We start from the raw sequence: 14,190 nt of genomic DNA on the forward strand, positions 1-14,190 counted from the left end.
AAACTGAGTGACTGCAATCAGGAGAGGTCAGGAAGATGCTGGCTGCTGCCTGACTCATTGCTGGCAGCTTTGTCTGGCTGGTGCTGTCCCTCCGCTGCCTGTGCTGCCTTTTCTGCTTCACCCGTCCGTCCTGCTTTCCTGTTTTAACTCTTAATCTTTTAGCACAGGGAAGCAACTGACTTTGACTGGTGCTATCCAGATGTTTTTAGGGGTGCTCCATGATAACTCATTCATTTAGAGCAGGGGCCTGCATGTTCATGGACCATGGCCAATTGGCCATGCTGGCAGGGGCTGATGGGAATTGTAGTCCATGAACACCTGGAGAGCCGCAGGTTGCAGACCCCTGATTTAGAAGCATCGTTCATTTTTGAAAGTCATTTCTTTTAGTAACGTTGCAACATAAGAGGCTTTGTGTGCGCGTCAGTGGAGCACCACGTTTAAGAAGCTATCCATCGCTCCAGATTCGGTGTTAGGGTTTCTCTCTCTTTCTGAGGACTGGTAGGAGAGTTGAGCAGATGCTTGGATTTTAAATGGGGAATCACGTGGCAAGCATGCAAATCACACAGTTCTTTTAAAATGTTTAATCCCAAGGATCCAGTGTGGCACTCGTAATTATTTTAAAAACAAGAATGAGTGAATGAATAAATAAAGCACATACAACAAGAATCAGTTCGGTGGGCGAGTCTTCAGTCAGCAAAATCCCTTCCCAGACTAGGACAAGTTCTTAAACACAACTCTGTTTTGCACCCTTTTGGAATATCGCGAGAGTTGGTGCCTCTCTGACAGTCTTCAAGCAGCTGCTGGACAAACGCCTGTCAGGGATGCTCTAGGGCAGCGATGGCGAACCTTTTTGAGACCGAGGGCCCAAATGGCAACCCAAAACCCACTTATTTATCGCAAAGCGCCAACACGGTAATTTAACCTGAATACTGAGGTTTTAGTTTAGAAAAAAAGGTTGGCTCCAAAGCGTGCGTTACTCAGGAGTAAGCTTGGTGGTAGTCGGTGGCTTTGCTTTGAAGCAACCGTGCAACTCTTCCAACGGGTGAATCACAACCTTAGGAGGGTTTACTCAGAAGCAAGCCCCATTGCCAGCAGCTGAGCTTACTCCCAGGTAAAGGATCATGCTTTAGTTCTTCACATGAAAATCAGTGGGGTTTAACAGCAGTTAACAGGGTTACTTACACAACTTCCCCAAAACTAGGTCTTGGGTTTAATGCTAATAATTGAGCCCAGCGGCCCAGGCCAGCCTAGATGTGTGTGGGGGTGGGGCACTCTGTTTGCGTGTGCCCACAGAGAGGGCTCTGTGTGCCACCTCTGGCTCCCGTGCCATAGGTTCGCCATCACTGCTCTAGGGCTAATCCTACATTGAGCAGGGAATTGGCTAGATGGCCTCTATGGCCCCTTTCATAACATGGGACAGCCGCAGTAAAAAACCCAGCTCAGCCATATCCAGTTTTTATCATTTTACATCTTACTTGTGAGGACAGATAATAGATCTTGCTGAGATGAGGAAGTGCTGTCAAAGTTAAAGCCACCACATTAAAATTGATCCTGGAAACAATCAGGTGGAAGAGGATGGTTTCTTCCATGCACCTAAACCCATAAACATAGGCAGAGCTACCGGGGGTGGGGGGGTTGCTCTCCCACACTCCTCCCCCTCGGGCCGCCCTGCAGCCCAGAGCAGCTTGGCAGAGGCTGGGTGCTCGGCGGTGGCCCAGCCACGCTTCTCTTTTAACTTTTAAACTTCTTTTTAAACCGCTTTAAAGGCTTTTAAGTACAGTAAGTAGTGCAGGGGGCGGGCGCCATTTTGCCCCAGGTGCCAGTTCCCCCCCCCCAATGGCTCTGCCCATAAAGGGTGGGTGCCTGGCAAATCTCTGAGGGGAGAGTGTTCCAAACCCTGGGGCAATCATGGAGGAAGCCCCCCCACATGCCTGCGCCCTGCATCAGGAGTGCCTCCCCCTGTGACCTCAGTGTCCAGGAAGGTACATAAGGGCACAGGTGCTCCTTCAGGTAATTAAGGCCCAAAACATTTAAGGCTTTGCACATCAATGTCACCAGTTTGAATTGGATCCGGGAGCTAATTGGGAGCCAGTCAAAATCCTTAAGGACCAGCATCACATGATGTGAGTACAGCCAGATGCCTCAGCTAACAGCCCCGCTGCCACGCACTGCACCAGCTTCTGGACCGACTTCAAAGGCAGCCCCATGTAGAGTGCATTACAGTATTCCAGTTGAGAGGTCACCAGAGCATGAAACACTGGCCAAATCCCCTTTGTCCAACAATGGGCCCAGCTGGCAAGCCAGGCAGAGCTGCTGGAAGGCCCTCGTGTCTGCCACCATTACCTGAGCCTCAAAGGAAAGGGATGAATCCAGGACAGGGGTCTTCAAACTATGGACTACAATTCCCATCAGCCCCTGCCAGCATGGCTAAGTGGCAGGGCTGATGGGAATTGTAGTTCCTGAACATCTGGGGGGCCATAGTTTGAAGATCCCTGATCCGGGAGCACCCCCAGATCTCACACCCAGTCATTCTGAAGCAGCACAACCCCTGTCCTGTGAGCTGACGGACTCAGGAGCCTGGAACACAGAGAGCCGCCATCTTGTCTGGATTCTGCCTCAGCCATTCTGATAGCTCAGAGCTTAGGTGGGATGAGGGGTTCTGATGTTCCTTAACCTTTCCTGCCTTTTGAAAATAAGTGAAAAGGCTAGCACATGATATGTAGAACTGTATCCTGAGTGTGTGTACCCAATTACATCAAAGTTCAAGGGAGACAGTGGCATGCCCCTGGACTGTTCAATAACAAGACTTCCTGTTCAAATGATGTTCTTTATTGAAAACAGCATTGAGTTTTGTTTTGTAGGAGTGTAGTATTTAGAGTGTTGTGGGTTTTCCGGGTTGTAGGGCCATGTTCCAGTAGCATTTTCTCCTGACGTTTTGCCTGCCTCTGTGGCAAAACATCAGGAAAACCCACAAACCCTAGTGATTCTGGCCACAAAAGCCTTTGACAATAGTATCTATTTGCTAGAGATGCATTGGTGTCATATAAAATTGGTGGCATTCTGTACCGGCCTTTCCTAAACAACATCAGAGTGTCGTTATCATCAGCATCAGCAGTGGTGTAGGAGTGGCGTTATCAACATCAGCAGTGGTGTTATCATCAACATCAGCAGTGGCGTAGGAGGTTAAGAACTTGTGTATCTAATCTGGAGGAACCGGGTTTGATTCCCAGCTCTGCCACCTGAGCTGTGGAGGCTTATCTGGGGAATTCAGATTAGCCTGTACACTCCCACACATGCCAGCTGGGTGACCTTGGGCTAGTCACAGCTTCTCGGAGCTCTCTCACCCCCACCTACCTCACAGGGTGTTTGTTGTGAGGGGGGAAGGGCAAGGAGGTTGTAAGCCCCTTTGAGTCTCCTGCAGGAGAGAAAGGGGGGATATAAATCCAAACTCTTCTTCTCTTCTTCTTCTTCTAAGTGTTGGTTAACATCAGCTCCATCCTTGTAGAAAGGAAAGAAAGGAAATCAGACTCACTGATGTTATTGATTTTGTTGTTTAATTTCTGTGTTTAATTAAAAATATGGTTCCAGCTCTTCTAATCAAATGTCTCTCTCCTCTGACCCCCTGTTTTCCCCTCCAGTGGATGATCCAGAGCCCTTATAAAGTGGCAACATTTTTCGGGTGCATCGGAACAGACAAATTTGGTGAGATCCTAAAGAAGAAAACTGAAGAAGCCCACGTGGACGCTCATTACTACGAACAGAGTGAAGAGCCAACGGGGACCTGTGCCGCCTGCATCACAAGTGACAACAGGTCAGAAGCCTTTTTCACCAGGAGTCCTGTGGATGTGGAGGGGGTCGGGAGTTAGTCTGTTGGCTCGTGGGTTAGGGTTGCCTCGAAAAATCGAGAAATTAGAAATCAAGACCTTTGAAGCCCCATTAGTCTTGTTGGAACCTCCTCCCAGTGTCTGCTGGTCCCCACTTTACACTTTTGCTTCCACCCAACTGATCAATCCGGGCATACAGCCACTTGCACCCAGTTCTTCTGTGTATTCCTCTCTGTGTCTAGAAAGCTGTCTGGGGTCTAAATCTTTCATCTGGTTTCATTTATAGGAGGTCTTTGAGGCCTGTTTCTGAGCTCGTATTCAGGGAGCTTCTATACTGAATTTTCCTCTGACACAAGCTTGCCACGTGGCTGTACGCATGCTCCTTTCTGAAACTAAAGCGGTATGAGGACGATAAATATGCGACCGTGACTCACTGCGGCCGCCATTGCAGCCCTGGGGAAAGGGGAGTGTCTTTCTCCCCCTTCCTGGTCTCGTAGCCGGGTGCCAGGCTTGCGGGACCAGGCGGTCTCTGCGCGCATGCGTAGAGGGACAAGTGGGGCTGACGTCAGGGGATCCCCTGACGTCAGCAAAGAGTGCTTATAAGAGGCTTGGCCTGGGCTATTGCTCTTCCTGTTTGCGGCGGCTTGGGACGGTTTTCACTTGAAAGCCCCAAGTCAGTTGTGAACATTGTGGTTAGTTTGCGGAATGCAAACAGAAGAGGCTGCGGCCCCCTGCCAGGGTTATGGGGGCAGGAGATGGCAGAGTCAGGGAAGGTGATAAGCAAGGCAGAAGGCTGGCAAAAATGAAGGATTCGTTCAGTCATGGCCTATCTGCTCTGTCTCCAGTGGCCTACCAGAGAGTAGCTTTTGGTCCTGGAGCCACACCAGATTTTTCTAGAGCAGGGTTCTGCAACCTGCAGCTCTCCAGATATTCAAGGACTACAAATCCCATCCGCCCCTGCCAGCATGGCCAATTGGCAGGAGCTGATGGGAATTGTAGTCCATGAACATCTGGAGAGCCGCAGGTTGCAGAACCCTGTTCTAGAGTAAGAAAAGGCAAAAGTTTCCGAACGAACCTTCCCTCAAAAGGCAGCATTAATGAAACGTATGCGCCTGATTTGGCAAGTTTGTTTGTCTAACAAGTATTTAGTTGCCTCCTGCTCTCAAAAATAGCACTCTGCAGTGCGGGATCATGGAGAGACTTTTAAGGATCAGAGTCACAGACAGTCGGCTGCCCGTGGCCCGTGGGCAGAGACCCTCCCACTGCTCGCAAATGCCGGGATGACTTTGAAAAAAATGAAAGGGTTGACTACAAAGGCCACTGAATAAAAGCGATAGTTTTGTGAAGGCAAGGTGGAGTGGGAGAAGGAACTCTTTTATCTGCCAGCAACAGCAGAGAGCCCCTTGCAGTCTGAAGCCGGCATCCTTTGAGAGGAGAAGAAAAACTAACGGTTAAACTCTGTTACGCAGAGAGTTGCCTGAAGAGGAGCGCTTTCAACATAAAGGAAGTATCATATGCAGGGAAGTCGTTTATGATGTTATTCTCTTGTTCCCATTAATGAAAGCTGTGTATCGATTTGGTGTTGCGCTGTGTTTTTCAAGGAAGGCAGCAATCTGTGCGACTTGTTTGGTGCTGCGCTGAGTTAACCAGAAAGATGGAGTTCCCAGGCTGGTTTTCCAGAACGCCATCTGTTAGCTACCCTGTCAGTCTAGGTTTCTGTTAACGAAATAAATGAACTGGAGTCGATAGGCTGGATATGGGACTTGGACTGAGAACCATAACTGCTTTTTAACACAAGGAAATGTGATACAGGCCAGCTGTAGGTTTCCTCCAGAGTAGAGCTCATTGATTTCCATAGGAAATACTTCCAACTTTGGCCCCTTCTGCACAGCAAATGTATAACGGGTTGCAATTGGGATAAAGAAATCTGTTTTCCTGTTTTAGCGTTCGCATGCGTTCCGTGCAGGCAGCAATTGGAGCTCTTGGAAACAATCTGGGTTGCTGTTGCACCTTCGCACAACTTCCCACACATAATTACTTCCCACACATAATTTTATTTATTTATTTATTTATTTATTTCTTAAATTTATATACCGCCCGATCCCCGAAGGGCTCCGGGCGGTGAACAACACTGTCTAAACATCAATGGGAGCAATCATAAAAATATACACAGGCTCCATCCCATAAAATAACTTAAAACTCATAAAAACAGCGAAACCACAATACATAGTAACATAATAACAGAATAATAACAATAATAATAATAATAAGAACTAGCCAGCTGGATCAGACCAGAGTCCATCTAGTCCAGCACTCTGCTACTCGCAGTGGCCCACCAGGTGCCTTTGGGAGCTCACGTGCAGGATGTGAAAGCAATGGCCTTCTGCTGCTGCTCCTGAGCACCTGGTCTGCTAAGGCATTTGCAATCTCAGAATCAAGGAGGATCAAGATTGGTAGCCATAGATCGACTTCTCCTCCATAAATCTGTCCAAGGCCTTTTTAAAGCTATCCAGGTTAGTGCCCATCACCACCTCATGTGGCAGCATATTCCAAACACCAATCACACATTGTGTGAAGAAGTATTTCCTTTTATTAGTCCTAATTCTTCCCCCCAGCATTTTCAATGGATGCCCCCTGGTTCTAGTATTGTGAGAAAGAGAGAAAAATGTCTCTCTGTCAACATTTTCTACCCCATGCATAATTCTATAGACTTCAATCATATCCCCCCTCAGCCGTCTCCTCTCCAAACGAAAGAGTCCCAAAAGCTTCAGCCTCTCCTCATAAGGAAGGTGCTCCAATCCCTCAATCATCCTCGTTGCCTTTCTCTGCACTTTTTCTATCTCTTCGATATCCTTTTTGAGATGTGGCGACCAGAACTGAACACATGCATAGCTACGCAGGCATTCATGAATGGACCCCCACAGCCTCAACATCCCACAGCTTGTCCCACAGCGTCCCACAAATTCAGTGTCCCATAGCAATATCCCACAAATTCACGACTTGCTTCTGCGTAGCTACACAGAAGCAAGCCATGAATTTTTTTAAAAAAGGAAAACGGTCGGCCATTCGCTTGTGAGCAGCTGCAACCTGGGATTTTTGAAAAGGATCGCTAGTTTAGCTATTTTCAAAAACACTGGTTGGGGGAAATAGCATGGGGCAGACTCGATTTGGGGGAGATCTGTGTGAAGCCCCCACACAAAAATTGGTTTTTTAGTGTCCTACATCCATGTTTATTGGCCAGTTCATGCAGCCGCTTTCTTCTGCTGCAGTCCGATTGCTCCTGTAGGCACACTCAGTGTGACCGCTCTTCAGCTTCATGGCCTCTGCATGAGAATGGGTGGCCACAGCCTTTTCACACTTCACTGTTTTTTGAAATTAAAATATATTTCTGTTCCACCTTTTTATTCCAACAGAGCTGTGAAGAAGTTTAAAGTAACAATTAAATCAGACAAAAATATCAAACAATAGTAATGAACCACCACCCAACACAGTAGATATCGGGTAGTACACAAATGCTATAGGGTGGCAAGTTTTCAAATTGTTCATGCTGCTTTCAGCAGTGGCGTAGGAGGTTAAGAGCTCGCGTATCTAATCTGGAGGAACCGGGTTTGATTCCCAGCTCTGCCGCCTGAGCTGTGGAGGCTTATCTGGGGAATTCAGTACACTCCCACACACGCCAGCTGGGTGACCTTGAGCTAGTCACAGCTTCTCAGAGCTCTCCCAGCCCCACCCACCTCACAGGGTGTTTGTTGTGAGGAAAGAAGGGCAAGGAGATTGTCAGCCCCTTTGAGTCTCCTGCAGGAGAGAAAGGGGGGATATAAATCCAACCTCCTCTTCCTCCTCCTCCTCTTCTTCTTCTTCTTCTTTCGCTTGATTTTAAAAGCTGAGAAGAGGGAAACTGAATGGGCTTTCCTAGGGAAAGAGTTTCACAGCTGAAAAGCCCAGTCCCATCTAATCATCCCCCGTGCCTCTGGTGGGGGAAACACAGCTCAAACCTTTTTTGGCATACGAATAGCCCAGACTAGCCCAAATTTGACAGTGCTGAGAAGCTAAGCAGGGTTGGCTCAAGTTAGTACTTTTCTGGGCACAATTTGACATTTGCAAGGAGCGCTTGGTTCATGCTCCATGTCACCTACCTGGTGGTAGAGGAAATGAAGGGTAGATCTGCTCCTCTACTGTGCGAACCGTGATATCCCTCCCCCAACAGGAGTGAAGACCCAACTGGTTAATGGGGCTTAGTATGAAATTTAATAGCACATGAGAAAGTCTTTTAGCTTTCCAAAAGCTATGAATATATGGATGAAAGCCATTTTGTTCATTATGTCTCCACCAAAGCGCTGATTCTTTGTTTGGCAGCCAATAATGGATTGAATTTATATATTCGTATAGGGACTGAAATAAAAAATTGGAAGAAAATGCTCTTTTTGCCTAAGTTCCTTGTTCTTTACACTTGTAAATTATGCATTTATTGCCTTGGATCTTGGCAGAGCGAATCCGTCTCTATTCATCTTTTTATTGCCTTTCAACTTTGCTGGGTCATTACATGTTAAATTAACTTGAATAGACAGAAATGGCTGCTAAGTTGGTGAAAAGATCCATAATGTGTGTGTGTGTGTTAAAAAGCTCAGTGCCCTCATGGGTTTATTCCATTATATTCCATACCCTTGTAGCAATATATGGGTTTTTAAAAATGTGGCCTTTTCTTTCTGTTTTCTGCTTAACAGTTTTTAATCTGCTGGGACTCAGTGGAGCACCAATGTCCATCTGGTAGCTTTTCCCATTTCCACATGTGTGGGATTTCAGGTGGGATTCCACACCTGAGGTTGAACTCAAGTAGTTTTATTTGCTTGCAAAAATTTCTATGCCACCTTTGCAGAAAAGCCACTTTTTAGTTTCTAGTTAAAAAACAACACCACCGCCAAGTTTCTAGTCCTTACAGCCTGAAACCGTTCAAGCAGTATCCTGTTCATTCTTTGCTGCCTTTGCAGTCAGTTTTCCCAAACTGCCTTCTGCATCAAATTCAGCTCTCCAAAAATGCTTACAGAAGGCTGCAGTGAAAGCTTGCGCATCGACAACATTTATGTGGAACCACTGCGTTTCCATGTGTTGATTTGTAGAACTTGGGTCTCATCATCTGAGATTTTTAGGGGCATTTGTTTTGTTCCCACTCAGAACAGCAGCGTGCAGGCCTTCCACGGAGCCTGCCTGTGTCTTTGCCAGCGGAGCAGTCTGTGAAGGGCCAAGAGACACGCTGCTAGTTCTGCATAGCCTCAGGGAGTTTGGGCTGGTGTTGCGAGAGGCCTGGTTATAGCTGCCCCCTCATTTTTAAAAAAGAGAATATACTCCATCGGCTTGCATTTGTTTCTGTGATCATCAGCCCTAACTTAAGCTACTGTTGGAAGTCCCATTCGCGTAGCACAGGAAGTGAAGTCCTCTTGGCTACACGGAACCAACCGTGTATTCCTTTGGATCCCAGCAGGTGTTTTCTTGGGAAGAACAACGTTGCCGAGGTGCTCTTCACTGTTCTTAAACTGATGTACACTTGTTCATGGCACCAGATGTGAGTTTCCTTGACTTGAGTGCTGTCAGACTTGCTGACAGTTAGGTTTAAATTGTCCCCTTTGATTTAGTATCATGTTCATCTTCTACACCACCCTGTGATAGAATAAGATACTGCTCCACTGCTCCACTGGCAGGTGCCCAGGGTCTGCAGCTGTGAGGGGAAGGCCACGGTGACCTCTGCCACCACCCAGTGGTCTAAGGGCTGCTGAGTTGTTCTGTAGGTTTGAGTTAATAAGAACATAAGAACAAGCCAGCTGGATCAGACCAGAGTCCATCTAGTCCAGCACTCTGCTACTCGCAGTGGCCCACCAGGTGCCTTTGGGAGCTCACATTCAGGAGGTGAAAGCAATGGCCTGCTGCTGCTGCTGCTGCTGCTCCTGAGCACCTGGTCTGCTAAGGCCTTTGCAATCTCAGATCAAGGAGGATCAAGATTGGTAGCCATAGATCGACTTCTCCTCCATAAATCTGTCCAAGGCCTTTTTAAAGCTATCCAGGTTAGTGGCCATCACCACCTCCTGTGGCAGCATATTCCAAACACCAATCACATGTTGTGTGAAGAAGTGTTTCCTTTGATTAGTCCTAATTCTTCCCCCCAGCATTTTCAGTGTATGCCCCCTGGTTCTAGTATTGTGAGAAAGAGAGAAAAATTTCTCTCTGTCAACATTTTCTACCCCATGCATAATTTTATAGACTTCAATCATATCCCCCCTCAGACGTCTCCTCTCCAAACGAAAGAGTCCCAAACGCTGCAGCCTCTCCTCATAAGGAAGGTGCTCCAATCCTTCAATCATCCTCGTTGCCCTTCTCTGCATTTTTTTATCTTTTCAATATCCTTTTTGAGATGTGGCGACCAGAACTAAACACAGTACTCCAAGTGCGGTCGCACCACTGCTTTATATAAGAGCATGACAATCCTTGCGGTTTTATTATCAATTCCTTTCCTAATGATCCCCAGCATAGAGTTTGCCTTTTTCACAGCTGCCATGCATTGAGTTGACATTCCCATGGAACTATCAACTAAGACGCCCAAATCCCTTTCCTGGTCTGTGACTGATAGCACTGACCCTTGTAGAGTTATACCAGATCTGTTGTTTGTATGGTGCCTTGAGGATATTTGATCTTGGGCAGAAGGGAGGGGTGAACCTTCAATATAAACAAAGTTTGACCTCGGTACTCATGCTTTTCTAACCCAGTTTTCTCTGTGTCTCAATTGTAACTGTGATAAAAAGACCCTTTCTGGGGTTGCCGCTTGCCTAGCTGAGCGAGGATGGTGGTTCTTTTCTTCACTGATGTGAAGCCGTATGGATCCTGACCCAAATGGTCCAGGCTAACCCCATCTTTTCAGATCATGGAAGTTAAGCATGGTCAGCCTCAGTTAGCAGTTGGATGGGAGACAGCAAAGGAAGTCCAGGGTCGCTGGTAAACCACCTCTGTTAGTCTCTTACCCTGAAAATCCTACTCATAAGTCACCTGCGACTTGATAGCACTTTCCATCACCACCAAAAGAGCAGGGATAGATAAAGAGGTAGTTTCATTGGCCCTGTTGGAAGATCCACTTTGGCCCTTCACAAAAGTTTCACAACAGTGTACAACTCACCACCGCACAATAGATTGAGAGCTGCCTTTGTAAACCCGCCTGGGAGGTCAAGTCAGCACAGCTGGAATCGTGCTGCTGTTCCATTCCCAGCCACCGCCTGCAGATGCATCGTTGCATTGCTGCAGAGACCTGCTATGGGACACGTGAATGGATGGAAACAGATCATGGGAAGAAAGGGAGCAAAATCCCCCAGTGCTCGTTCCAGAGGCATCTGTACTGGTTCAGTTGATGCACCGGACATCTCATTGAGAAGAGCAAGAAAGGGAGTAGTGTTGATGATGAGAGAGAGATAGATTCGTCTTCTCTGTCATAAGATACCACCCTGGTAGACGCATCTCTCAAAGCAGAGTGGTTGCAGTGCAGAGCATTACGGTGCGGTTAGTGGCCGGCCACTGCCATCTACCAGTCACATATAGCAGCTGTCTGCCATAACTGGTGCGCATGCGGCGTGGCCAGAATGTGTTGCCCTGCATAGTCTATTGTTCAAGAGACCTCTGAGCATTTTCACTGAGGATCGTTGGGAAAACCAGGTTTGTAACGAGTGGCAGTGCTGATTGTTGTTGTTTTGTTTTTGTTATTGTAGGTCTCTTGTTGCTAACCTGGCTGCTGCTAATTGTTATAAGAAAGAAAAGCACCTTGACCTGGAAAAGAACTGGAAGTTGGTGGAAAAGGCTAAAGTTTATTACATTGCGGTAAGTAACTTAGCCAAAATTTTGGGCGCATTCGGACTTTGAACTGTGAGTGTCCAAGTTGCATTAAACGTATGACAGATGTGGTGAATGATGAAAGGGGGGGGGGATGGACACTCCCGGTGTACCACACCTACAAATCTTTTCCCCAGTTCTGGTGCAACTTGGGTTTTCTCAGGGGAGGAGGGAACAACACAAGAAGTTTTATGGAAGAAAATTCATACTGTGTCACATTTACATTTCATGTTTTCAATTAAATTGTTTGAAAGGGTGCCTGGATTATATAAAGTGGGCTGTTAGCATGATTATTCATTGTAAACAATTCCATGAGTGTTTCTTAATTGCTATTTGTTCCATAGCGTGTTTTAGAAACAACAATCTTGAGTAGTTTCTCAAAGGCAGAAAATATTGTGGTAGGTGACAATAACCGCCGATCCTTCCTTTGTGTAATCCTACTGAGGAGGGAAGATGTTTAGAATTAATTCTGAGGATATTTTGCCCTAATTCAAGAAATACAGAAACCCGTCCACTTCTCAATGTGGATGCCATTCTGGCCAGCACTCGTGAATGGTGCAGGTCTTCTGGCGTGTGTTTGCGTGGCGCACTCCAACTGTTTGGTCAAAGTGATGATAAGGCTGGTGTCAATTAGCAAATATAGAAAGCGTCTATGACAGATTAAAACATGTAATGTGCGTATAATGTATGGATCCTCTGTGACAGCTGCTGCCAATCCTGTTATCTGAGCTATGTGGAAACAGCTGGCGAGAAGTGTGAAAAATCAATTTGCTGGGAGGAACACGTTCATTAAAAAAAGTTATTTCCTTCCGCAAGTGAGACTGTTTTTCGCAGCCTGGCTTGTGTGCTCTGCTGTGGATTGTACGTGGTTGGCACCGATCCCTCCGTGGGCCCAAAGCTGGCCATTTATGACTGCAGAACAAATACCCTGCAAGGGCTCTCAGCACCCCTGCACTCTGTTGGACAGCCCTTTCCAATTCAATAAGCCTTTATTGGCATATACACGATAGTTCCAGTTAAAATATAGTTCCAGTTAAAATATAGTTCCAGTTAAAAAATACAGTTCCAGTTAAAAAGTGAATAGTAAAAAACTTCGCGTTTGTCATACATTCAGTTTACAAACTTCTGACAAAAAAAACTTCTTGCCAACTATAAGGCAAACAATCCTGGACAATTTAAAAGCGTAACTACTTTATCTGATTCAGTATAATCAATCATAGGGACTATAGCTTGGGATAACAGGCTGGATCGGAGTTCTTGGTATAATAAGCAGTTCAGGAGAATGTGTGGGATGGAATCCAGCTGTCCTATGCTATAGGTACAGAACCTCTTATCGCTTGGAAGACCTTTAAGTCTTCCTCTATGTAGCGGAGATGGCATGATGTTAAATCTAGCCAGCATATAGGCTCTCCTGTGTATGGGATTTGTGAGCACTGTAATATAATAGGCTGGGTATCCCTGCGTGAAAGGAATTGACATATTCGTTGCTGAAAAAGATTTATTTGCCAAGCTCTGCAGTTGTTGACAGTCCATTGCTAACAGCCTCTCTTTAATGAGGGCAAAAGTTTCAGTAAAGGTTAGCATATTGAAGGAGTCACTGTCATCACCCAGTCCCCCGATCTTTGCTGTAACTATTGTGCACCATTTTGAATGGTGGAGTTCGCTCAAGGTAAGTTGAGTCAATGAGTTTCTGGAGCTTCGGTAGTGAATATTTAACCAGAATTTTATAATGATTGAAGCCAAATGAGTGGCCTCTATAGAATATTGGCCAGATTCTAAACATAAGACTGCGTATGGGACGCAGTTTGGCACGCCAAATAATTTGTGCAAGAATTTGGAGTGGAATGATTTGATAATGCTGTTATTCGGAATTAGCCAAATAGGAGCTCCATAGAGTAGCTGTGCTCTCACTTTCGCTTGGAAGACTTGTAGAGCTGGGGGAATGACAGCCCTTTCCTAGAATGAGTATTTTTCCAGTAGCCTGCTCCTTTGTAATTTATGCTCCCCACTCCATAGACCCAAAATAATGATACCTTCCTCTGTTCTCAGTGGCTCACTTGGGGATCAATGTGGTGAGCTAAACATTGCAGGGAGCGGTAATAGTATTATTATATAACGAAGGGTGGAAAATGAGCTGGGCTGCATAAACGTGTGTTAGAAATCTTGATCTTGCCATGTCTGGTCTGAACTCATATTTCCTTCGGACATCGTGTACCTGGCTGTGTGAGTCTGTCCCTCCTTTATGTCTCCAAATCATCATAGTGGTTCTGGATTTCCGGCCTTGTCTTATTTTCAATCTGTAGCGCCACCCACCCCACATTGTGAAAAATAAGACACGTATCAGCCCGGACGTGGTGTCCTGTGCCAAGCCTGTGGCCCCTCCTATAAATTAAGCTTTCTGTTGTCCTGTTTCTTATAGTGCCGAAGTAGTTTTTCTGCCCTGACCCAGATATCCCAGGCAAACCTGATCTCATCAGATGTCAGAAACTGAGCACAGTCAGCT

At 46.3% G+C, this 14,190-nt stretch overlaps 1 protein-coding gene across 1 annotated transcript in view; it reads left to right on the forward strand.

Moving 5' to 3' along the window:
- The window catches only part of ADK (adenosine kinase), a 204,059-nt gene that overhangs the window by 111,780 nt on the left and 78,089 nt on the right, over positions 1-14,190 (forward strand). Inside the window, exons 5-6 of the mRNA XM_048504471.1 lie at positions 3,639-3,811; positions 11,567-11,675. Coding sequence (XP_048360428.1) covers positions 3,639-3,811; positions 11,567-11,675 — 282 coding nt within the window. The remainder of the gene's footprint in view (positions 1-3,638; positions 3,812-11,566; positions 11,676-14,190) is intronic.

This window comes from Sphaerodactylus townsendi, linkage group LG07 (genome assembly GCF_021028975.2).
Source record: "Sphaerodactylus townsendi isolate TG3544 linkage group LG07, MPM_Stown_v2.3, whole genome shotgun sequence".
NCBI lineage: Eukaryota > Metazoa > Chordata > Lepidosauria > Squamata > Sphaerodactylidae > Sphaerodactylus > Sphaerodactylus townsendi.